The sequence below is a fragment of the Myotis daubentonii genome, chromosome 5 (genome assembly GCF_963259705.1).
Source record: "Myotis daubentonii chromosome 5, mMyoDau2.1, whole genome shotgun sequence".
Lineage (NCBI taxonomy): Eukaryota > Metazoa > Chordata > Mammalia > Chiroptera > Vespertilionidae > Myotis > Myotis daubentonii.
This window is the reverse complement of record NC_081844.1, coordinates 33,133,532-33,157,518: the sequence shown is the minus strand read 5'-3', so window position 1 is coordinate 33,157,518 and position 23,987 is coordinate 33,133,532. Positions and strand designations below refer to the sequence as shown.

The 23,987-nt window shown below is 59.8% G+C and overlaps 1 protein-coding gene across 1 annotated transcript; it reads left to right on the top strand.

The window, feature by feature from the left end:
• Positions 1-1,172: 1,172 nt before the first annotated feature.
• ONECUT3 (one cut homeobox 3) lies at positions 1,173-20,261 on the top strand. Its single transcript, XM_059697304.1, has 2 exons — positions 1,173-2,481; positions 19,240-20,261. Exons 1-2 carry the CDS (start codon positions 1,311-1,313, stop codon positions 19,527-19,529), a joined length of 1,461 nt encoding a protein of 486 aa, XP_059553287.1. The 5' UTR covers positions 1,173-1,310; the 3' UTR covers positions 19,530-20,261.
• Positions 20,262-23,987: the final 3,726 nt, after the last annotated feature.

Sequence of the window (23,987 nt, the reverse complement as noted above, 5' to 3'; positions counted from 1 at the left end):
ATCCCATTGAAGGTGGGGGCGGGGAGCCTGGGGGATTCCAGCAGAGCCATTAATAGCTTTACCATCCCTCCCCTCTTCTCGAAAATGAGCAAAGGTCCCCCTGGGGGCAGATGGAATGGGGAAGTGGGGAGTGGGCTGGTTTGAGGGTTCCCTCCCCACCTAAGACTCTGGCCTTGAGATGGGAGCATCCTTTGGGGTCTGGTCTGGCCCTCCAGACCCCCCTTCTGACCTGCATCTGACCCCACTGGAGGGATCACCTGTGAGTGTCTTTGAGTGTGTGAGGCCCCTGGTTTCGCCCAGTCCCTGGGGGCCCTGGGTGAGGAATAGGAGGGTCTTCCCTCCCGCAACCCAAAAGAGAAACCCCGGGGAAGGGGGTGCTTGAAGCAGGGTGGGTGAGGAAGCAGGAAGGAGATGCATCCTCCACTGGCCTGTGCTGGAGGACAGGGGCTCTTAGGGGTGAGCCCCAAGCCACTCCCACCCTGAGGAAGCAAGTACAGTAGAAGGACCTGGAATCGGGAGGGGACTTTAGCACCCCGAGGCCAGGTTCTCCATTGTACAGCTGAGGAAACTGAGGACCAGGTGCCCACAATCAGGAGCAGATCCATGCATTCCAGCAAACAGGCCTGAACCGATCTGAGGACCCTCCTCTCCTCACCGCTGCTCCCCAGAGAGAGAGTGGGAGGCCGTGGCTCCCTGCGCGCAGGTGTGGATAGAGGGAGCTGAACTTGCGGGGGATCCGCCTCCTGGGGTCGGTGTGCGCGCTGTGGGGGAACAGGGGATCGTAGGCACCTAGTCAGCCACAGCCCCACCACACTCCCTTGCGATGGACTCAGGCGTGCTTGGCAGGAAAGTATTCTTCCGGACCCTCTGGGGAGGGACACGGCATCAGAGACCCGGGGAGGAGGCCCCAGCCCCAACTCGCTAGAGTCTGTCCCCAGCCACCCCCCCCCCGTTGTCCCCGGTAAGTCCGGCCCCCAGGAGGCCGCGCAGAAGCAGGGGACCCCAGAAGGCCCACTCTGGCCGGCCTGACGCTCGAGGGGACCCAGGAGGGCGGAGAGCAAGGTGGCGGGAGGCGGCGGCGAGGGGAGTGGGTGGGCGGGGGCGCTGACGTCAGACCCGGGCCCGGCTGCCGGCCGCCGATCCCCCGCCACATCCTGGTGGCCGCGCTCGCAGCCAGGCCGGGCCCTGCGCCGCGCAGCCAGGCAGCCTCGCGCGCAGCCACCGGGGAGCAGGCGGGGGCCATGCAGCGGTCTTGAGCGCGCCGGGCCGGCGCTGAGGAGAGCGCGCGGCGGGCGGGCGGGCGGCCCAGCATGGAGCTAAGCCTGGAGAGCCTCGGGGGCCTGCACGGCGTGGCCCACGCGCAGGCGGGCGAGCTGCTGAGCCCGGGCCACGCGCGCTCGGCGGCAACGCAGCACCGCGGTCTGGTGGCACCCGGGCGCCCGGGGCTGGTAGCGGGCATGGCGAGCCTGCTGGACGGCGGCGGCGGCGGCGGTGCCGGGGGCGCGGGCGGCGCGGGTAGCGCGAGCGGCGGCGCCGACTTCCGCGGGGAGCTGGCGGGCCCGCTGCACCCGGCCATGGGCATGGCCTGCGAGGCGCCCGGCCTGGGCGGCACCTACACGACGCTCACGCCCCTGCAGCACCTGCCGCCGCTCGCGGCTGTGGCGGACAAGTTCCACCAGCACGCGGCGGCCGCGGCCGTAGCCGGGGCTCACGGCGGCCACCCCCACGCGCATCCGCACCCGGCGGCCGCGCCGCCCCCGCCGCCCCCGCCTCAGCGCTTGGCGGCCAGCGTGAGCGGCAGCTTCACCCTCATGCGCGACGAGCGCGCTGCGCTCGCCTCCGTGGGCCACCTCTACGGGCCCTACGGCAAAGAGCTGCCCGCCATGGGGTCGCCGCTGTCGCCTCTGCCCAACCCGCTGCCGCCCGCTCTGCACGGGGCCCCGCAGCCCCAGCCGCCGCCGCCGCCCCCACCGCTGGCCGCTTACGGCGCTCCGAGTCACCTGGCCGGGGACAAGCTGCTGCCGCCCGCCGCCTTCGAACCGCACGCCGCGCTGCTGGGGCGCGCCGAGGACGCGCTGGCCCGCGGGCTGCCGGGAGGCGGCGGCGGCGGCGGCGCGGGCGGCGGGGGCTCCGCTGGGCTGCTGGCGCCGCTGGGCGGGCTGGCGGCGGCCGGGGCGCACGGTCCGCACGCGGGCGGCGGCGGCCCAGGCGGCGGCGGCGGCCCCGGGGCTGGCGCGGCGGCCGAGGAGATCAACACCAAGGAGGTGGCGCAGCGCATCACGGCGGAGCTGAAACGCTACAGCATCCCGCAAGCCATCTTCGCGCAGCGCATCCTGTGCCGCTCGCAGGGCACGCTCTCCGACCTGCTGCGCAACCCCAAGCCGTGGAGCAAGCTCAAGTCGGGCCGCGAGACCTTCCGCAGGATGTGGAAGTGGCTGCAGGAGCCCGAGTTCCAGCGCATGTCGGCGCTGCGCCTCGCAGGTAGGAGCACGGCGCACACCGCCCGGCCCCGGGACGCTGGCTCGGGGCTCCCCAGAACCAAGCAGCCGCAGCCGCCTCCCTCCCCCACGTCCCGGCCGTACACCCCTCAGGCCAGCTCGGGGCTCCCTGGCAAGAGGTTAGAGCGTGATCTGCGCCCCTGCCCGTCTGCACCGTCGCCAAAAGGGAGAAAGGGGTTGTGCCGCCTCCCCCCGCGCTCCCATAGCCATCCGCCCAGCCCGTCCGGGAAGCGAGGCTCCCTGAAGCATCCTGCAGGGTCGATTATTGTGTGTATGTGGGGATAAGGGTGTTGTGTCCCCGACACGCCGTGGCTGTCAGTTCGGGGTGCCACTCTCCTCTTCCCGAACAGGCCCTGCTGTGCCTCCAGCCCCGGGGCGGAGAGCTCTGGCTGCACGCTGGGTGAGGGCGCGCTGGCAGCCAGGGCCAGGCTGGTGCTCAGCCCCTGGCCCCAGCGCGCGCATCTTTGTGGTTCAGCCTCTGCGATCGATAGCCCCCTCCCCATCTCCGGCCGCTGGCAAAGGTCACAGGAGAACCGGCGGGGGAGGGGAGGCCCGGGGAACCCTCGTCCTGCGGTCCAGAGAGAGGCCTTCACACCCTGCCTGTCGCCCGCTGGAGCATTTGCTCTTGGCCTGGGTGCACACTCCCCTGCCCGCCTTGCTTTCTTGTTTTTGTTTTATGTTTCTCTCATTTCTATCTTCTCTGTCGGCACAACCCGGTATCTATTTATTTTTTGCTTGTTCGCCGTTTCTCTCCCGTCCCTCCTCGTTCTTTCTCCTCTCTGTCACTCTTTTTGTCTCTCAGCCTCTGTGTCTGTCTCACTCAGCCCCCAGCCCCCCTGGGGACCCCACTCCCTCCTCCCTCCCAGCTCACAACAGCTGGGTCCACACCTGTCCCCAGAGAGGTGGCCTGACCAAGCCTCCTTTTCTTGGGTGCATATGGGGGTGCAGGAAAGCACCCCCACTGTCATTTCCAGGGGCCTGGCCTGTGAGCGGTGGTCTTCCCCTGGCCACACTGGGGAGGGGGCTGCAGACGCTCCAGCTACTGGGACAATAGCAGCGAGGCTGCTGGATCGATGGCTTCTCTGAGCACAGGGGCGAGTGGGGCTGGATGGCAGGGGCTAGGGCTGACACTAGGCCCCCCTCAAGCAGGGAGGGAGGCCTTGGCTGTGCCCCTCCCAGACAGGGGGGCTGGGAAGAGGGGGCCCATGTTCATTCCTCCCCCCGCCCCCCCTCCCCCGCCCCAGGCATACTGGGCAACTGGGGAGTCTGCACCCACACCGGAGCCTTCGTTTCCCCCTCTGCAGCGTGAGGTGACTAGCTGAGCCGCCTGTGGGCTCCCTAGATGCTCCACTTTGGGGAGTGGGGAAATCAACCCTCCTATGTGGCTGATGACCGGGTGTGTGGAGAGGTTATTGTGACATGTTAGACGTGGTCTCAGGAACCTGGACAATTTTGTGTAAGGGCAGCACCAGCTCTGCCTTGCTCCCCATGACACATGCAATGAGGGGGGGGGTGTATTTGAAGGGGACGCTCAGTCATATCAGCCCAGCCACAGCCTGCTGTGTACAGAGTAGGTGACATCAGGCAGCAGAGCACACACACATGCACCCTCCACCCCCCCATGCTCTGGCCACAGGTATCTCCCAAATGCATTAGCTACTAAGGGGCACTTGTTAAATGGGCAACACGTGGGGCCTGACATTGCCATACTGGCCACCTTCCACCTCCTCCCCAGCGCTTATATTTTGGGGACATGGTGTTCAACATGGGTGCGTCCCAAGGGACACAGGCCGCTTTCCGTTCGTCTCACTGTCACCTTAGGTAACCACCATGGCCCATTAGCGGCATCTCAGTCTCATATTTCGGGCGGCCCAAAAGACAGCCCAGGGCCTCAGAAGGACAAAGCGCAGGTGGGAAAGTCCTGTAGAGGGTGCCGCTGCTGGGAGGAGTTGGGGAGGGGGGATAGTGGCCGGTGTCCTGACTGAAGTCTGGGCTACCTTCCCGCCGCCCGTGTAATTACAGATGCGGGAACCGAGGCCGCGGGCCGGCCTCCCAGACGAGGCAGCTCCAGCAGCCGCCTCGCTCCTCTGAGCCTGGGTTTCCGCTTTGGGGAAATAAGAGTCAGAATAGGGCGCCCGAGGGAAGCCGACAGGGTGAGCGCTGGGTGGTGGGGATAATGAACCGTCAGCCGGGAGTGCCCCTCACTCCTCCCGCCACGCCCGCGCGGGGACCCCCACCCACCTCCGGGTCCGCACGCCTGGGCCCTCGGGACCTGCCGCACCTCGGGCGCCCTTGGGGCCGCGTCTACACGGCGGCGCGGGCCGGGGTGTTCGCGGTGGCGGAGGGCTTGGGGTAATTAGCACCGGCCCGCACAGAGGCCTTTAGTTCCGGTCGCTGGGCAAATGGAAAGCGGTTAAGTGGCGGCAAACCTGGCACTTAGAGGGAGGGGACGGGGCGCGCGCCCCTCCTGGAGGTGCAGCCCCGCAGGGGGCAGCCCCAGCCGCCTCCAGGGGCCCCCACCCGCTCCTCCTCCGCACATTCAAACCCGGGCAGGGAGAACGCAACGCCCTTCCTCTTCCCGTCCCGGGCCAAGCGAAAGCTGCTCGCCCTCCCCGCGGCCTCCTCGCCCCGAGAATCAAGAGCTTTCCGCCCAGCCTGGCCCGCGCGCCTGCCCGGCTCAGGGCCGTCGCGTCCGGGTGTCCGATTTCGATACTGCGTCCAGGAGGCAAGGAGACCAGACACATGCAGAGACACACACACACACACACAGAGAAAGAGAGGTAGGAGAAGCCGAGTGACAAAAACAAAGAAAGAACATGAAGAGGCAGAACTGGAGAGACCAAAAGAGAAAGACCAAGAGCGGGAGTGGGGCGGAGAGAGAGAGAGGGAGACCCAGAAAAGGGAGATGAGAGTATGAGGGTCCGGGGTTGCGGTCCACAGGGCCTGGGGCTCTGCCCCCACCCTCCCTCCTCTCTCTCTCCCGCATCAGGAGCCGAGGGGGGAGGGTGGTTTCTTTGTTTCTGCAGGCACCCGAGGAATCTGACCAGGTAGACCTCAGGACCCCCACCCCCACCCCCACCCCCGCTACTCCACCCCCTGCCTGCCTTTTCTGCGTGCCTCAGTTTACCCATCTGTAAAGTGTGTGCATTAGGGGAGCCAGGTTCTGGTCTGACATTCTTAGATTCTAGGACCCCCTAGTCCCGGCAAGGCCAGTCCTACAGCACCCCCAAACCCACTGCCATGGGGGCCTCACCCCCCCTCCCATCCCAGGGTCCTACGATTTCCGGCAGTTTCTCAGCTGCCTCCTCTTCGAAGCCCTCCCTGCTCCGTCTCCAACAGTAATTATGGGAGAGGGGCTGGGGGAGGGGCAGCAGGCTCCTGGGCAGGGGCGGGGCGGTCGATGAATTCGAATTACCGTCTCTAATTCATCACCGTTGCCGGGTCGATCGCTTCGGCGGGCTTCAAATATTGTTTAAATTGCAACTCCGGAGAAAAAAATATATTTTTTGTAACCAGAAAAAAAATATGTATAAAATAAAATATCAGATGGAGGCAATTGAAAGAAGGGCTCTCGCTTTCCCCTCCTAGGCCCACTGGTGAATCCAGAGCCCAGAGCCGCTGAGAGATGACAGAGGCCAGCGTGGGAGGAACGGATGTAGGGAGGGAGCCATTTCAGGAACCAAGTTGCTGATGGGGGCCCTGCAGTGATGGTGGATCAGGGTTGGCAGTGGGTGGGCAGAGCAGTGGACGGGGTCTGGAGGTCTGGAGGTCTGGAGCGTCTGGAGCGGGTGGTAAAAATCTAACTTGAACTGCAAGGGGGCCTCCACACCTCTCAGAGCCTGTTCCTGCCCCACCCCACCCCCTGGAAAAGTCATCCCAGCAGAGAGCTTAGATTAGAGACCGGGGACTCACCTGGGCTGCAACACTGACGGATTCTGGGCAGGGTCTGAGCCTCAGTTTCCTCATCTGAGAAATGGACAGAATCAGATACCAGCTAGCAGGTGCTTGTTGAGTTTAATTTAGTCAAACCTTCTCCCATGGAGATCCTCAGGCCATGTTGCATAATCACCCCTCACACCCACTTCTCATCTTGGGGGCGTCCTGGTTTCCTTCAGCAGCCTGGGCTCTGTTGGATCCATGGAGACTAGTCAGGGGCTGCTGGAAAGGGCCTAGAGTCCGAGGGGACACTGTAGGCCCTCACGGGGATGCACTGAGTAGGCGGAATCTGGGTCTGAGGCTGTGTGTGCCAGAGCCATATTGGTTTCCCCCAAACCAGCCCCCTACTTCCAGACCACAGACCTAGGTGCAGAACCCTGCCCAGGGATCGCCCCCTCATACAGAGTGGGAGGGAAGAAGAGGAGCTTACTGGGGTGCTGAAGCCCTCCCCCTGTCTCTCAGTACACCCACCAAGAATGAGAGATGGAATCATCCAGAAGGACCTTTTAAGCCAAATGGGGTTATTGTGCCCACCGAGCAGCCAGGGCTGAGAGGAAGGAAGGGATTTGCCAAAGCCACATGCCCAGTGAGAAGTGGCACCAGTTCTGGCATGAGGGTGAGCAGACCCAGCTCCCAGCAGTAAGGAGGGGCCAGGGGTTGCAGCCCCCCCCCCCCCCCAGTCTGGTGGAGCTGCAAGCCCAGCTTGAGCTGCTCAGGCTCCCATCTCCTGCAGAGATGAGAACATTACAGGCAGGTAGGTAGCCCAGTGGAGACAAAGGCTGGGGGTGATGCTCAGTGAATTGAGGTGAGGACAGTAGCAAGGCTCTTACACTCACAACTCGGGTGACCCTTGGTCGAGTGGACAGTGGGAGCTGGGTGGCCTGTGCTCCTCAGAGCTCTCCTGAGGGTGGCAGGGTTGTGGGCCCTCCTGAGCCCATCCCCCAGGGGCCAACCAGAGGCCCTCAGGGAGTGTGTGGGGACCAGGTTCTATCCCTCCCCTGCCCTGTCCAGCTCCAAGCCACCAGGATCCCTCCCACCCCCATGCTTTTCCTGGTGAACCTCCCCCTCCTCCAGGCCACTCCCTCCCGGATGCCTGACCCTCAGGGTGATCCTGGGCCCAGAGTTGAAAGTGCAGCACTCTCCCAGCCCAGGACCAGTGTTAGTCCCTTCCTTCCTGAGAGAGAAATGGATGGCCACCCCCACTTCACAGATAAGCACACAGACGAGTCTGGGGGCGTCCTCTGTAGGGCAAGGGCCTGGAGCTGGCCTTTGGCTTCTTTATTCTGAAGGAATGAAGTCCTAGAACCAACCAAGGCCTGGTCACTCTCCTCCTTAATCTTTCCCACTCCTGTACTTCCTCCCTATCAGCCACCACCACTCTAGTCTGAATAACCATCTCCTGTCTCTGCCGCCTCCTTGCTGGTCTCCAGGCTCCGCTCTCAGCTCTCACCCCTGGCATCCTCTCCGCCTCCACTGGGCTGGCAGCCGACCTACAGGGGACCTTTTATGATCACGTTGAAGCTCTTTCCTCCTCTGCTTGGCATCCTGGCAGTGGCTCCCAGAGCCCGTAAGCTGTGAAGCAAGCTCCTGCCACAGCCTTCAAAACCCAAATTTCCTACCCCGTGCCATGTGGAAGGGCACTGCGGGCGAGTGGAACCTGGAAGGCAGGCTGGGCGGTGGGGAGCTCAGAGCAGCTGTAAGGATTGAGGCTGAGCCCCCCTGCAGCTGGAGCCTTTGTATGTAGCCATGAACCTGAGGAGCTCAGGCTGTTTGAATCAAGTTTTTAATTAAATATGGCCCATGATCAATAAGGAAGGCAGTGCTGGTGGGGGAGGGGAGAGGGTGGCCTGGGAGACCCACGTGACCTCCTCCAGTCCCAGAACACCTGCAGCCTCAGTTTCCCCTCTTCCTGGTAGGCACCGATGTGGGTGTGGCTAGGAAGCGGGATCCTCCTGCCCTGGAACTCTAGTCCTGTGAGCAGATGTAGGGGAGATGAGGGCGCCCCTCAGACCTACGGAGCCACGCGCAGAAGGCCACAGACTCACAGCAGACAGAAGTAAGGACAAAGAGAGGGGTCCAGGACCGGCGCGGATGGCCAAGGAGAGCGGTGCAGGGACGCAAATGGACACACTAGGACTAGCGTGTCCGGACTCCGCCCGAGGGCCCCCACCCGCCCTCCGGCCGGTCTGGCATATTCGAGGCCGCTCGGGTCTGGGGGCACCAGGAAGAACTCCCCCAAGACCCGCGCTGGTAACTGGGAGTCAGTCATCCCAAGGACCACCGCTACCTTGTGTCTGGGCAGATGCTGTCTGACCCTACTTCCTAGCGCTGAGGGCCTGGGAGGGAGTCGCATGAGCCCACAGGGACGGAAGTGGGTGGATAGGGGACCTGGTCCCAGGTCCTCCGTGCCACAGCGAGGTCCAGGACTCTCCGAGCGCCCTTGCGCACAAGCAGGCGTTGGGGCGATATCTGTGCCTGTATCCCTCACGAGGAGAAAGCTACCCCGAATTGCCTGGGGAAACACCCGCGGAGTCCAGCCAGGGAGGGTCCTAAGGCAAAGGCTGGGGGTGATGCTCGGGCGAATTGAGGTGAGGACACCAAACCCAAAAGAAGCAAGCGTGCACCCGCCCTCCGCAGTCTGGCAGGGCCCTGGGTGCACGCAGCCCGGCTAAGGAGACGGCCCCTTGCCCTGCACATCCGAGGCCTCGGACCTCAGGGTTACCGGTGCACGCGCCACCGGAGACCGCAATCCTCAGCGGGCGTCCGAATCCCGTCGGGGGCGCGGAGGTGCGGGGGAACCACGGCCTGCCCGGTGGGAACCTTGGGCTCGCCTCCTTCCCGGCTGAGCTCCCCAGGGCCCCGGGGCAGCGGTGGTCTGGGTGCGCTGGGCTCTGCACTCCAAGCGTCATCGTCGTCGGGTGAGCAGCGCAGGCGTCCAAGCGAGGGCTGCGGGACGGTGGGGTCCGGGTAGCACTCAGGGAGGGCGGGCGGCGCTGCACGCAGACGACCTTGGACACGTCGCTTCCCATCCCCCATCCCGTGCGCACCCCCTTCCCCCAGATGAAGACTGGACTCCCCAGCCCAGAGCGGGCGGGAAGTGGATAAAGAAAAAGGCTCCCCGCCCCCCAACCCACCCCCGCAGTAAAAGCAACGACAAAGCCTGCGCTCTCTCCCTCCGCCTTTCTTCTGTCCCCACTTCTTTAAAAACGCCTAGTACTTTTTAAAGTTCACACATTCTCCAGGCTCCAGGCTTTTTCTGCTCCTAGAAAGAGGTTACACTGAATCTTTTCCTTCTCCTTTTCTTGAAGAAATACACACACACGCGCACGCACGCACGCAGAGAGTCCACTCTGTTCCCTTCCAGACACCAGAACATCCCACATCAGGAAAGACAGCGCCTCCAGGTCGTTCTTGCCGCCGCCCGGTTCTCTTCTCTTTGTCCGTTTCCTTCTTTCTTCAGCCACCGACCTGCCCAGTGATTCTCTGTCGCCCTGGGGCTGTGGCGAACACCTGCGAGGGGGACCATTCCGCATGTGGGGTGATCCGAGCCTTTGTTTCTCAGTTATTGAAAGGCTGGGTGCCCCTCACCCCTGGTTTCTGTGGTGGCCTCTCTGCTCTTTTTCTTATCACTGGGTTCTTTCCTGTCATCTTTTTCAAATTCATTTCCAACTGTTGGCTGCTGTGACTTCTCAACATTTAAAAAAAAAAAAAAAGCTGTGTGTGGGGGGGCCCCTTTGTGACTGTGCCTGAATGGGGGGAGGAGTCTCCGAGCCCCCCCCCCCCACACCTGGTGGTGCAGCCTCCAGATGAGGCCCAGGAGGGGTGGCCCAGAGTCCAGTGGAAACACTTATTTTCCTGATAAGTCACTGAAAGGCTCAGGACTAATTTGAAAATGTGGCCATTAAAATCTCATCTAGGGGAGAGGAGGGAGGGAGGGAGGCAGGGCCTTTCTGAAGGCTGGGCTCCAGCCCTGCACAGGTACCTGCTGAGGCTGGGCAGGGAGGTGTAGGCCAAGCTAGCAGGGGAGAGGAGGAGACACAGAGTGGAGAGGCAGCAGGAACGCAGTGGGGACAGATGAGGGGCTGCCAAGGCCTCCAGGGGTCCTCATCTGAGGGCAGGGGCCTGGCTCAACGCTGACTTGCCCCCCCCACACACACACTCACGGGAACCCCTTTCCCTCAGGGGTGCAGGGTGTGGATTAAGAGGGTGGGCACATGTTCTCCAGGCCCCCCTCAGAGTGAGCTCTGTGTCACCTTGGGCTAGTCACCCACCTTCCCTGGCCTGGGGAGGCCAGCAGAGGATGCTCAGGGCAGCTCAGCCCAGTGGGACAAGCCACAAGGTGCAGGCATCAATGTTCCCCACATCTGGGGCTGGGCAGCTGGTGGCCCGGGGCGGGACTCGTTGCCAAGGAAACCAGTCATCATCCCAGCCGGAGACTGGGCTCCGTATTGAATTGTCTGCTCCGTGAAGCCAGAGCTGGGCACTGGAGGTGGCCAGAGGGGAGGGGACAGCCAGCTCCAGCTCTTGCTCCCACACCCCCACCCTTTATGCCCCATTTGACAGACACTGGGGCAGGAAGGCTGGGGGTGGGGCGGAGACAAGAATGCTCAGTCGCTGCTTTGAGTACTGCACAGAGCACCACGCAGACGGACAAGAACTGTCACTCAGGTGCTTCATCATCAGTTTCAGGGACACCATCCTGTTGTCCTTCCCTGTCAATCCCAGCCTTGTAGGCTGGGGGGGGGGGGGGGCGGGGGGGCAGCTCATCCTCCTGATGCCACTCTGGCTCATGTCTCTTCTCCTCCCCTTGACTTTACTGTCCCCCCCCACCCCCACCCCACTGTCCCAGACACCCAAGCTCTGTCTCCAGTTCCATCCTCCTTGCCCAGGTCTGTCCCCACATGGAGGTCTCTCAGAACCCAGGCCTGCTCACATCTTCCCCCCACAAATTCCCCACCCGGACCCACTTCCATTCCCCCACCCCCTGCTGCTCTGAGTGAGGCCTGTTCTGGAACCAAGATTGATAAATGTATGAGGAAGGAAGAAAGAGGTTACAGGGTCCCCTCATTCAGCACTTACTGCACAGATCTCATGACCCCTGCACAGTGAGACCGCTGTCACCCCACTTGTAGACAAGGATATCAGGGTCATGGGTCACGGTGTTCACTTGATAAGCCAGAAAACTGATGTCCATAGAGTGTGCGTCAAGGCCACTTTGCCTATGGAGCCCGGGCCTGCCATCCCTGCTGACCATGAATGGCCAGGGGGGGAGTGGGCAGCTGCCTGGAGCCCGGCAGACAGGGCCTGTCCTGGAGGAGGGGATCTAGATGGACACAGCCTGCATCCCATGGACTCAGACATGGAGGGCTTCCACCCACCCGATGTCACAATGTCACACCCCGTTGTATCACATCACACCATTAGCTCTTCACACGCGTCCTCCTGTCTAACATTCACACTGTGTGTCCCAAGGCCAGCTGCGATCACACGTCACACTGAGCACTGCAGCCCCGAGCGCTTTCCCTCTAGCTCTGGGCCTCTTCCCTCCATCATCCCTCACGTCCCCACGCTGCTGCCCTCTGTCCTGCCTAGATGACCCCTGTTACCATCACAGGCTGTCCCGGTCACTCAGAGGCTCACACACGTGTGGACACACAGCCCGTAGCAAAGAACACCACACAGCCATGCCCATACTGCCCTTCAGCCAGCCAGGCCCCCGTGCAGCCCCACATTGCCACGCTCAGAGGACAGGAACAGACAGGTGCTTGCACATTCAGTCCGCTCAGGGCCGGGGATAGAAAGGATGAGCAGGAGACGAAGAGGGAACAAGACCGACCACCAACCTAGGAGAGGGAGGCAGAGGGGGCAGGGGGAGGGGAGCGGGGACAGGACAGGGAAGGGGAAGAGGGAGAAGTAATGGAAGTGGAGCAGGCAGAAGGGGGGGGATGGAGAAGAAGACGGGTGTCTTTCAGGAGATGATGGGGGTGAACAGGGTGGGTCCCAGCTTCCTGAGGTGCAGACCTGATTCTGCTCAACCCACTGAGGAGTGACTGAATCTGGGCTCCCGTTCTCCCCCTGCCTGTGAGCAGGCCCAGCTGCTCCCTCACTGGCTGGGGATAGGGTGCTCCCTGCTGAGGGTGCTCCCAGGGGTCCCACTGGCCCTCCAAGGCAGTGGCCAGCTGGGTCCCCCCTAGCAGGGTCCTGAGTCTGGGCTGAATCCCCTTACCGTCACGCTACCCAAATTGGGGCGTCACCAGGAGCATCGTCATTGGACAAACGCCCAGCCAGCAGCCTCCTGGGACGACTCCATGCTGGGGGTCCCCGAGGCGAGGCGGGAGCAGGAGCTCTGATGGGGAGGCGGAGGGGAAGGTTTTCCTGGGGGAAAGGCCACTGCTGCAGGGCATTGAGGGATGTGTAGGAGTTCTCTGGCTGGGGCTCCTGACCTCAGTTTCTCCATCCCTTCTCCCTCCAGTAAGAGTCCAGAAGAGGTGCTGAGGCTTGAGGCCTGTCCTGAAAGGGGGAGAAACTTCATGTCCTCCCAGAAAGTGGGTCCCAGAGCCGGGATCCTCCCAGGGAATCTCAGATAGGAGCTTGGGGTCTCCTCCCAGCCCCACCAGGGTCTTCAGGACTTTTCTAGCTAAATCCCTTTCCACAGCCCAGCAAGACAGAGGCCATGGGTAAGACCATTTTTCAGCTGAGGAAGCTGCCGCTCAGAGAGCTGACATGGACAACAATCCACCAGCTGGTGGGGCCCGGCTCTTCCTGGGGCCCCTGGGGGGGTCCTGGAGGGTGGGGGTGGTCTGCTGAGCCCAGCAACTTCCTAGAAAGGCTGGAAGCAGGAAGAGAGAGCAGCTGTGGGGGCAAGTCCCAGGGGGTCTGAAACGAAAGGGCTTTCATCTGGAACTGGAGGGCCCCAGGATTCACCTCCTTGGCCCCGGCCTGGACGCGGGCTGCGGCCCGGGCCCCGCCCCTCCTGCCCGAGCTGCTGCAGGGCGGCTGCCCTCTGCCGGTGGCGTCGGGAACCTGGGGCAGGTGCTGCAGAAAGGCCCCAGGGAGCGCCCTGCCTGGGTGGCGGGGCTGGGTGATGGGGTCTCCTTTAATGTCCTCCCAGCAGCCTGCCCCAGACCCTCCGCATGTGCGGCTCTGAAAAGACTCGGAGCAGAGGGGGGCAGGTTGGGGTGGGGCACCGATGTCCTGGGATCTCAGATTCAGCGGTTCTTAGCACCAGGCTCTGAGTCCCTGGGGTCACCCAGGGCGGACGGGAGAGAAAGTTGGGACCCAAACCCTCACCAAGGGGCTCTGGATAGAGTGGGTGGAGCGTTGTAAGTGCTGTGGACAAGTTGCAGTATTAAATTGAGGGTCAGGGAAGAGATGTTTGAGCAAAGCCTAGAAGGAAGTGAGAAAGCCATAAAGAAATGTGGGGGTTGAGATTCAGGCAGGGGTGATGCCAGTGCAAAGGCTCTGAGGTGGGGCCATGCCAGGGATGAGACCGATGTGACATGGAGTGAGGGCAGCAGTCAGAGGTGAGGACAGAAAGGTGACTGAGTCGGGGGGGGGGCGGGGGGGGGAGCTCACTGAAGTGGGGAGAGCTTGGAGCAGCTACGTTCACTGAAAAATGTTTGAAGGAGGCAATGCCCCAATTTTGAAAATGGGGAGACTGAGGCCTGCAAGGGACTGACTTGCCTAGGGTCCCAGAGGGTGTCAGATGCCCCAACTCCCCCAACAAACCCTGCTGGCTCCTCCACCCACTGTCATGGCAACCGCAGTTAGTGGTGAAGTCTGTGTCTGGGGCCACTCCCTGTCCCCCAACCCCAGGCTGTCCCTTTGTGCTGGGCGCATTCCAGGTGGACCCTGTGCTGGTGTGTGGTGATGCAGATGAAGATCATGGAGGAGATGGTGGTGGAGGTGCTGGTGCAGGTGACAGGGACGGAGGTGAAGGAAACACAGCAGCTGGATGGTGGTAATGAAAAGGCGAGAGTGATGTAGGGGAGGGGAGGGCAGCGCAGGTGATGAAAATGGAGGTAATGCTATTGATAGAGGTGATGGTGGTGATGGTGGAGGTGGTGGAGGTGCAGGAGCTGACGGGGTGGAAGGGGTACTGATGGTGAAGGAAGTGATGGTGGTGGAAGGGATGGAGGTGGGAGAGGGATGAAGTACTGATACTGATGGAGGTGATGGTGGAGAGGTGATGGCAGCGATGATAGGAGGCATGATGAGGTAGAAGTGACATTGAAGGTGGAGGAGGTCATGATGGAGGATGCAATGGAGATAGAAGGGGTGCAGGTGGTGGAGGAGGTGATGGTGAAGGAGCTGAGGGTGGAGAAGATGATGGATGGAGGATGGATGCAGGTAGAGGAGGTGATGGTGAAGGAGCTGAGGGTGGAGAAGATGATGGATGGAGAAGGGGTGCAGGTAGAGGAGGTGATGGTGAAGGAGCTGAGGGTGGAGAAGATGATGGATGGAGAAGGGGTGCAGGTAGAGGAGGTGATTGTAGAGGATATGGTGTAGGTGGCGGTCCCCAGTGGAGGTCATTGTGGAAGGGGTGGCCATCACAGTGGCAGCACAGCCAGACTGGTGATTGGTGCCCCGGGTAAGTCCAACACTTCTCATGCTGGATCTCCGCCCCCTGGCCTGCTTCCTGGTCAGTCATTCTCTCCCAGCCTCAGTTTTTACTTCCGTAAAAGGGGTTCATACCCAGGGCCTCGTCCCCTCTTGGGGCTGCCCTGGGCAGCACAGGAACGGCCGTGGCCTTTAGGGCTGGGGAGGATCCTGAGTGCCAGGAAGGATGCCGATGGAGGGGCGTTCGGGGCCACTGGCAGGGGCCTGCAGGCTGGCGAGGGGCCTGTGGGGGATGGAAAGGATGACAAAGCTGCTCGGGTAAACAGCTCCAACTGGAGCCTGGATCGATTGGGGCTGTGAGGAGCTGTAATTAGATTGAACGCTGGGAAGGAAGGGGGCGGGTGAACGGAGCCTCTTTTTGCTGTGATGGACAAAACTCGAAGTTTTTTCTCAACTCTGTTTCCCCCAGGCCCCGCCCCCGGCCTCTGCACCCATTGGGCGCTTGGTTGGACAAAGGGGAGATGGGTGGGAAAGGAGCGACCCACATCTTCACTCCCCTCCTGTCTGGGCAAGTCAACCTGATTCCTGTTCTGTTCTACCCTGCCTGGCTTGCTGGGCAACCTTGGGCAAGTGGTGCGCCTTCTCTGAACACGGAAGGAGAGAAATCCCTGCCTGATGGAATTATTATAGGATTAAAAAATAAGCTACGTGTGTAGAGTTCCTGTGAGCTTTCTGAGGAGCTTTTGCATCTATGTCCCTACTGTGAATGTATGACGAATCTGTGAGTCAAATGCTAAGTGAATGAGTGGGTAAATGAATGGATGGAAGAGACAGGGATTAAAGACCTGGGGCTGTTTTGACTCTTCCCCCTCCCCGGCCTCGCTGTCGAGACCCAGCCTCCCCTTTGAAAGAATGGGAGACCCCCTCCCATGACCCAGGCTCCGAGGAGATGGGAGGTCAAGCCGTTCCTTACACTTCCTTCCAAAAAATGAACATTAAAAAAAAGGACCTAAGTTCTTTCTCCTTTGTTTTATATATAGAAGGCTACGTAGTACCCTGTTCATCCCCTGGGTTTGTCTCACCATCATTCCACATTCATAGCACACCCTCTCCCCCTGTCAGCTTTTCAATATAGTTACAAATGCATTATTTTGCCTAAATCAATATTCAGCATTAACATTATTATGATTTCAGTGAATATCATGACAACTGGAATACGGGGACTGCATTTCCTTTCCCGCACAACTGTTTGTTTTCCACAAGTTAATAATTGTCAGTCACAAATTCTTCCCACACTCTCCAACAAAATGCCAAAATAATTCAATGGGATTTCCCACACATATTGGGTCATCTCCCCTACACACCTCTGGTGGCGCTCCTGCTCTGATCTGGGTGTGGCTTCCCTCCTGCCCTCGGTGCCGTTGTCCTGCTGTCTTCTAGGCCTCCTCTCCTTGTTTGGGGGACCTCTTTTTCCTTTCTCCTAGTTTGAACCACACTTCCCGAATCCCTTCCTCCTTTTTATTTAACTCCTTATTTTGAGGGAACACATCCTGCAGCATCTTTCTCAGAAAGACGTTGGATGTCTGACTGTATCTTTATTCCCACCATCATGCTTGATGGTTGGCAGCCATACAATTTCAAATGAACATAACTGTCCCTCAGAATTCTAAAGGCATCACTCCACTGGCTCTTAGTATTTTAGATGTCCAAAGCCACTCTGAGTCTTAGTCCTTTGTAAGATACCTGCCTTTCCTCTCTCAGGGCTTTTACAATCTCCTCTTTTTTCTGGGTCATACAATGTCACAAGGATGGGCCTTAGGAGTGTCTTCTTTCATTCCTTGAGCTGAGCCCTTCCTGGGCTCTTTTAAACTGGACTCTCGTGTCCCTCAAACCTGCATTCTTTTTTTTCATTATTTATGTGACAATTTCCTCTACTTTTGGATTGCCTCTTGACCAAATGCCAAACCTGCTCAATTCATCACCTAACTTTACTATCTGTCCCTTATTTTCCATCTCTGCGCCTGCTTTGTTCTGTTTCCTGGGATATTTGCTTAACTGTATGTTCCAATCCTTACACTGATTTTATTCCAGGCATTATAGTATATATTGATATCCTAACACACTGTCTGACCCTCCCATGATCTTTTTTTTTTTTTTTTTTAGTATTTCTTTTTAGGGAGAGAGATCTTTTATTTTATTTTATTTTTAAAATTATTTTTATTGATTTCAGAGAGGGAGAGAGAAATAGAAACATCCATGATGAGAGAGAGTCATTGATTGGCCACTTCATGCACACCCCACACTGGGGGTCAGGCCTGCAACCCAGGCATGTGCCCTTGACTGGAATCGAACCTGGGACCCTCCAGTCCGCAGGTCAACGCTCCATCCACTGAGCCAAACCAGCCAGGGCTCCATGATCCTTTTTATGGAAAGCCACCCTGTTCCTGTTTCGTGGATACAGTGTTTTTCTCACACCGCTCCGAGAATATTAATTACAGCTTTCCCTGTTCTGTCTGTTTCTTTTGAGATCATCATCCCCCTCACCTCCTACCATTTCTCTCTCTCTCTCTCTCTCTCTCTCTCTCTCTCTCTCTCTTTCATGTTAGAAACTTTTCTAAAATGTCCAGTAAGCCCCAGCCGTCGCTCTTATTTAATCATACAGCCTGAAGCAGCCAATAAGAAGTGCCATGAGTCCCAGGTCCGACAGGGCGACAAGGCGTGCAGCGGTGTCAGTTCACATGAGGGGACCTGTTGTCCCTGAGAACTGAGCCACAGCACAAGGAACATTCGTCTCCTTTCATGGACGTGTGCGGACATTGACCTGGTTCACACTGTTCTGGAACCAAAACAGTGAGCGCAGTGGGTGGGCCCAGCGGGGCGGGGCAGCAGTGGAGGTCTGCTGGGACAGCCTGCACCACGGCCACTGCTGGGGAAGTGGCTGAGGGTGTGGCCTTCACGTGGAGGCGGAATAGGGCGGACTCTCCGCTGCCTGCTGTCCTGGACTGTGTGTGGCAGGGAAATCAGGGCTCTGATAGCGTTTGCGCTGAAGCTATAAGCCTGCCCAGCCCTGGGTGGAGGTAGCCCACTCAGGCTGACAGAGCCCGTTTTCTCCACCCACTGGCCCGGACGCTACTGCATTTGAGGAAGGAGTCCCCTCAGGAGCTGGAGGGGGGCGGGGCGGGGAGGACCACAGGTGCCAGCTCTGCTCCACACCCGTGAGCTGCTGCTGCTTCACCTTTGCAAGCATCTGCCAGCCAGAGGCAGCCTCCTGCAGCCTCTCCCTGCTCTGCACCAGGTGGCCCAGGAGAGGGAGGGGTGGTCCTGCACCCACCCTACCCCCATCCTCAGATCCTCCCAGCTCCCTTGGGCACTTGAGCAAGGCCAAGCCCGGGTCTCAGCCTGCCGGTGGGGGTGGGGGGGCAGAGGGGGGAGGCAGGACAGAGTGGCAGCTCAGACACTGGAATCAGACTGGACGCCAATGGTAGCCTGATAGCGGGTCCCTCCGGCAGGTCAGGCCTCCGATGACAGCCCAGGGAAGGAGGCATGGACCTTGACAGTGCTGAGAACTGGACTGCCCCTCATCCCAGGGGGAGGTTACTGGGATTTGTGACTCACCCCAAGGACCTATTAATTAACTGCTTCTTTTGCCCACCTACAGTGAGGCAAATAATTCAATTTCCAAGTCATTTTCCCCAACATCCTCCAGGTGTGGGCTGTGGCGGGGGAGGCGGGGGCGGCTGGAGAAGGGGGAGGGAAGCCACCACCACCAATTGTTATACTCTTTGGGGTGGGGAGCCTTTGGCAGGGGTGGGGCAAGAGGTTTGGGGCTATGAGCTGCGGACGGGGCTAGCCCGCAGAAGAGGCATTGGAGGGTGGTGGGCCATGCCTGTAGAGGTGCTCACACTGTGTCCCCTTCTTTGTCTCCCCGCCACCCTATCTACCTGCCCCGTGCCCTTGTCTCCTCACCCATGACTGTCTGCCCCCCTTCTTCTGCTCCTGTATGTCTGCCCCACCTTCTTGCTGCCTCTCGGTCTCTTCCATGTCACCCTACTGACATTTCTGTGTCTCCCATCTCTCTCGGTCCTGCCCCCTGCTGTGTCTCCATCTCTCCGTGCTTCCCACGTGTCCGCTTTCCTGATGTCTCTGCGCTGGGCGGTCTCTCTCCGGTGCTGCCTGTCTCCTCCCACCCGGCCGCGCGGTGGCGCTGTCTCCGCCCGCCCGCCCGCCGGCGCGCCGTGGACCGCAGCCTGCAAGCGCAAGGAGCAGGAGCAGCAGAAGGAGCGCGCTCTGCAGCCCAAGAAGCAGCGCCTGGTGTTCACCGACCTGCAGCGACGCACGCTGATCGCCATCTTTAAGGAGAACAAACGGCCGTCCAAGGAAATGCAGGTCACCATCTCGCAGCAGCTCGGCCTGGAGCTCAACACCGTCAGCAATTTCTTCATGAACGCGCGGCGCCGCTGCATGAACCGCTGGGCCGAGGAGCCCGGCGCGGCCCCCGGGGGTCCCGCCGGCGCCGCCACCTTCTCCAAGGCGTGAGGCGCCCCAGCTCCGCGCCCTCCCTGCGTCCATGGTCTGGGCGCTGCCCTCCCGCACCTCCCACCCCACCCAGACGGCCCGGAGACCCGCCCCTGGGGCCACCTGGAGGGGGTGCAGTCCGGGCCTCCCACACCCAGGGGGGGGACGCAGCACGTCCCTCAGCCCAAGTGCACAAAAGGGCCCCCCTCCTCCCTCCGTCCCACCCCTCCAGGCCAAAGGAAGCCCTCCCCCATCCCCAACCCGAGGGCGGGGGTGACGGAAAGGGGCTCCCCAGCTCCCTCTCCATTTAGGATGCACAGGGGCCTTGGGAAAACCAGGGCTCACCGCGTCCTCCCCGAAAGCGGGTCAAGAAGCACATACTAGAAATATAAACCGGGTATTTAAAAAAAGAAAAGGAATTTTCAGAATAATCCCTTCTTAGCCAGACCCCCCGACCGCCCCCCCCCCCAGATCGCCCCTTCTAAAGTCGCCATGTCCAGCGAGATCCCTACAGTGTCCCCACCCAACACTAAGACCAACCCCATCTGATCGCTGACCTGCCACCACAGCCAAGAACCCAGCTGCCCCTCCTAGCGGCAGCCAGGATTCCTTGTGCCAAGAATTGCTTGCCTTAATGTCTGGGAAGGGGGCCTGCAATGGCGACCGCCCAGCACCAAAAGGCGAGCACCCTCTCCCACCCCATCCCAGACTGGAGGGATGGCACATTCAAACCTGCCGGTCAACTCCAGACGCTTCCCCTCCCCCTGCACCCGTCTGTCAGTTCACTTTAGCTTTAGACACCGTGATGAATGACACCCAGGGAGAGACAGACCACAGGAAACAGAAGAAGACATCCAGATTCCACAGAGAATTCCACGGACACCGAGACAGCACCGGAGCTGGGGTCATGGTGTTCCTGTCTGCTTGGAACCCCTTGGAAATCACTCACCACCTTCCAGCACTTGGGGTGCTGCGCTGGGCCTGTAGGGGCAACAGGGGTGGACCTGTGCTTGCCATGTCTCTCTCCACAGAGAAGAAGGTGGAATCTGCTTGCTCCGTTTTTTGCCAAAAAAAAAAAAAAAAATTGACAAGGGGGTAGGAAGGGTCAGAAATGAAGATGAGCGCCACCCACCTCCCCTGCTCAGCTGGTCGGGGAGACCTCCAAGACTGGCCTGCAGCTAGCTGATCCCAAGAGCCCACCTCCTGGGGGTTCATGATCTAGAGGCTAGAAGGAACCTTCCCCAAACCTGGGCCTCTCTGCTGCCTCGCCTTGAGAATGCAAGAGACACTTCTAGTGAAATGCCCTTCCCCCTTCCCCAGGTAAAGGCTACCTCACTCAAACGTTCATGTCTGTGATTGGAAAAATCACACCTGATACCAAAGATTCCCCCCTCCCCCCAAGGACTTGTGCTGGTTGTTAGAATTCCCTCGAGTCGCCTCTGACTGTGTGCTCCAGGGCCTGCCCTGAGCCTACCCTCTAGGTACCCGCCCCCCCAACCAAAGAGAGTGAAAGAAAGAGAGGGAGAGAGGATAGTGAGGTCGATGAGTGCCTTTTTCTTGAACCAAAGATGTGTGTGAAATGTTCTCTTGTCCTTATCGACTCGCTATTGTCCGGGCCTTTTAAGCAACTGGATCTAAGTGATGCTTCTAAAGCCTTTGGGTGTTGGGCATTATCCTAAGGATGCCCATTCTGGCTCAGCAACCGACTCCTTCCCCCACACACAGGTGGACACAGCCCCTTTCCCCCGCATCCACCTCCATACCCCACACCCACTGACACCTGGGCCCCACTGGCCAGAGCGCCCGATGGCAGGGACACAGCTTCTTGGACACTCCGCTGGGCAAGTCACTTGCTCTTCCCAACATTTGAGGCCCAAGGATAAGGGGCCTGGAGCCTCCGGATTGGTCCCCTGCTGGGAATTTAGAAATTGTCTTAGGACCCTTCTGGTGGTAGAACATTCTAGTAACGGTGAACTGTAGTCAGATCAGGTCAAGCCCCATTGACACGGGTCACAGAAGCATCCTCCCGTTCGTTCCTGGTTCCCTTTCGAACACCTTCACATCACGCACGTGCACACATGCACACGCACACCAGCTCCTGCACCCCCTGCCCCGGTTGGCCAGTCCCCCTCCAGCAGGCCTGCACCCGGCCCCCTCCCTGAGCCCCCTCGGGTCCCAGCCCTCCTGTCGCCAACACCCAGCTGGTCATCACAAACCAAAGACCATCCTCCATGCAGGGAACACCACCTCCAGCACAGCTCCTTCGAGCCTTTGACAATTTTCTCTGAAATACCTCAAAATATTTAATGTATAGTTTATGTGATTTTAAAAAATCCTTAGCTAGTTTTTGGAATACGTGACTTGAAGCTTTATACCGTAAAATTATAATTTTTGCAGACGATGGTATGTCATTTCTTTGACGAGTTCCGTGGGAGACATAATGAATGTTGGGGCAGCGAAAGCTGGGTGGTCAGAAGAGAAAGACAGAGGGAGCGAGAGCGAGAGCCTGAGCTCGAAGGACCGAAGGACCAGGCGTTTACAGATTTCTTATTTAAACGAGTCCTTTAGGAAAGAGGAAGAGAGAGAGAGAGAGGGATACTTTTGTGTTCTCTGGTGTGTTCTGCTTCTTGTTTTTGGAGTCATGTCTTATAAGAGTATTTATTATTCTATGTGGTCTGTGTTCAAATGTAATTTAAGAAAAAAAAAGGAAGAAAATGGAAAAAAAGACAAATGGAACTTGATTTGATGCATGACTAATGTACTCTTTCTTGATAATGTACTAGTGGATGGGCGGGGGGTGGGGACGGGCGCGGGCTGGAGCCCGCAGTCATGTGCATCCGTGTGTTTTGTGCCGCGCCGTCGGGGCCCCTGTGCCCTGCTCTCTGTTGACTCCCCGCTTCCCAGCTGGCGGGAGGTGGGGAGGAAAGAGGAAGGCAGACAGCAGGGCTTCAGCACCCAGACCGGCTCCCACCTCCTGGCACCCACGTGCCGCCCGCCTGTGCTGCGGAGTCTCCCGCTCCAGGCGCGTGGGCGCGGGTGGCTGTCGCTGTCATCCTGGACCCCGTTGGTTTCACGTTCGCATGAGTTCCCAAGTGTCTTGTTCAGAGGAGAGAGACAATCAGTTCGAGTCTTGTCGCCCAGGGCGGTGTGAGGCTGGGGTGTACCCCAACTTCCCGAGGTCCTAACAGCCCTCCTGAGACACCCCCCAGGGACCCAGGACAGGCACCTGGCCAGGCTCCACCCAGACACCCCCAGCCTCCTCAGCTCTGGGCTGGGCTGAGTACACCTCTCTGACTGGCCTGGGAGGTCGGGGGTTGCATTTCCTCCTCCCAGCCTACACTGGGACCCTACACAACAGAGGGGACCCCAAAATCATACAAGAGGACTCCATGCCTGTGACTCCAGTTCTGGCACGAGGCCCCACACGTCCACCTGGATAGCCCACCTTCTAAGACAGGCCCCAGGAAGGGGGTCCCTCATGCCCTGAAGGACAAAAAGCCAGTTTGGAGGGTCAGCCCCCCCAAAATGGGGTGGGGGAGCACATGCCCCAGGGCACTGCCACCCAAAGCAGTTCTCTGCCCAAAGCAGCATAAGCCCATCAGATCTTGGGCTCCTCCTGGCGGCCCTGGCAGACCACCACCGCCCCCCCTACCCCCTCCCCGCCCCATCCCAGGGGCTGCTCTTTGGGTGGGTTTCCTCAGCCGGGGGTGAGGGAGAGCCCTGAGTGTTCAATCGAGACTGGACACTAGGGCTGTTTTCAGGGGAGACACTGCTGGGGTCATCCAGAGTCCCTCCCAATGCTAGAGGGGACAGAGCCCTCTTCACCCCACCCTCAGGCGACAGGCTTAAAAGTTAAAAAAAAAAAAAAAAAAGAATCAGCTTCATTGTTAACCATTGCTGTGCTGGATTTGTTGTTTTGTTTTTCTCCAATAAATTATTTTCTAGTCACTCACCTGGGCGTGTGTGTTGGCCGACAGTGTGGAGGGGGCGGGGTGCAGGAGGGGGAGGGAGGGGGCTCGCCCACCATGAAATGGGGAGGAACAGAGGGGCCCAGGGAGGAGGAAGTCTACCCCCCCAGCCCAGGCCTCTCCGGGGCAAACCCTGCTCCATGGCCACAGCCATCCCTGAGCCCTCAGCCCCACAGGGCGCCACCTTCTTGGGAACCTTAAGGAACCAGAGGCCTTTGAGCCAACCAGGCCTGACAACAAAGATCCTACTGGGACTGGCATCTGAGGCGTCACCGCCCACGGCTTTCTGGAGCCTGAACTGTAAGGTGGCCCATTCGAAGGGAGAAAGCGGGGCAGCCTGGTAAGGGAATGGGCTGGGTTGGTGCCAGGATTGGACCTCATCAACTGCCCTGGGAGGGGCCAGCAGGCAGCAGCAGGGGCCAGGACTGGTAAGCGGAATCTGCTCAGCACATTTCTCCATTTTGAGAGCAATAAAGTTTTATCCACATTACCTACCCCAGGGTGAAAGGGG

Bases quoted from the DNA above. Each gene is read 5' to 3' on its own strand.
- ONECUT3 (XM_059697304.1), top strand. From the start codon at position 1,311: ATGGAGCTAAGCCTGGAGAGCCTCGGGGGCCTGCACGGCGTGGCCCAC. The intron at 2,482-19,239 runs GTAGGAGCACGG...CGTGGACCGCAG, and splicing joins GTCGGCGCTGCGCCTCGCAG to CCTGCAAGCGCAAGGAGCAG.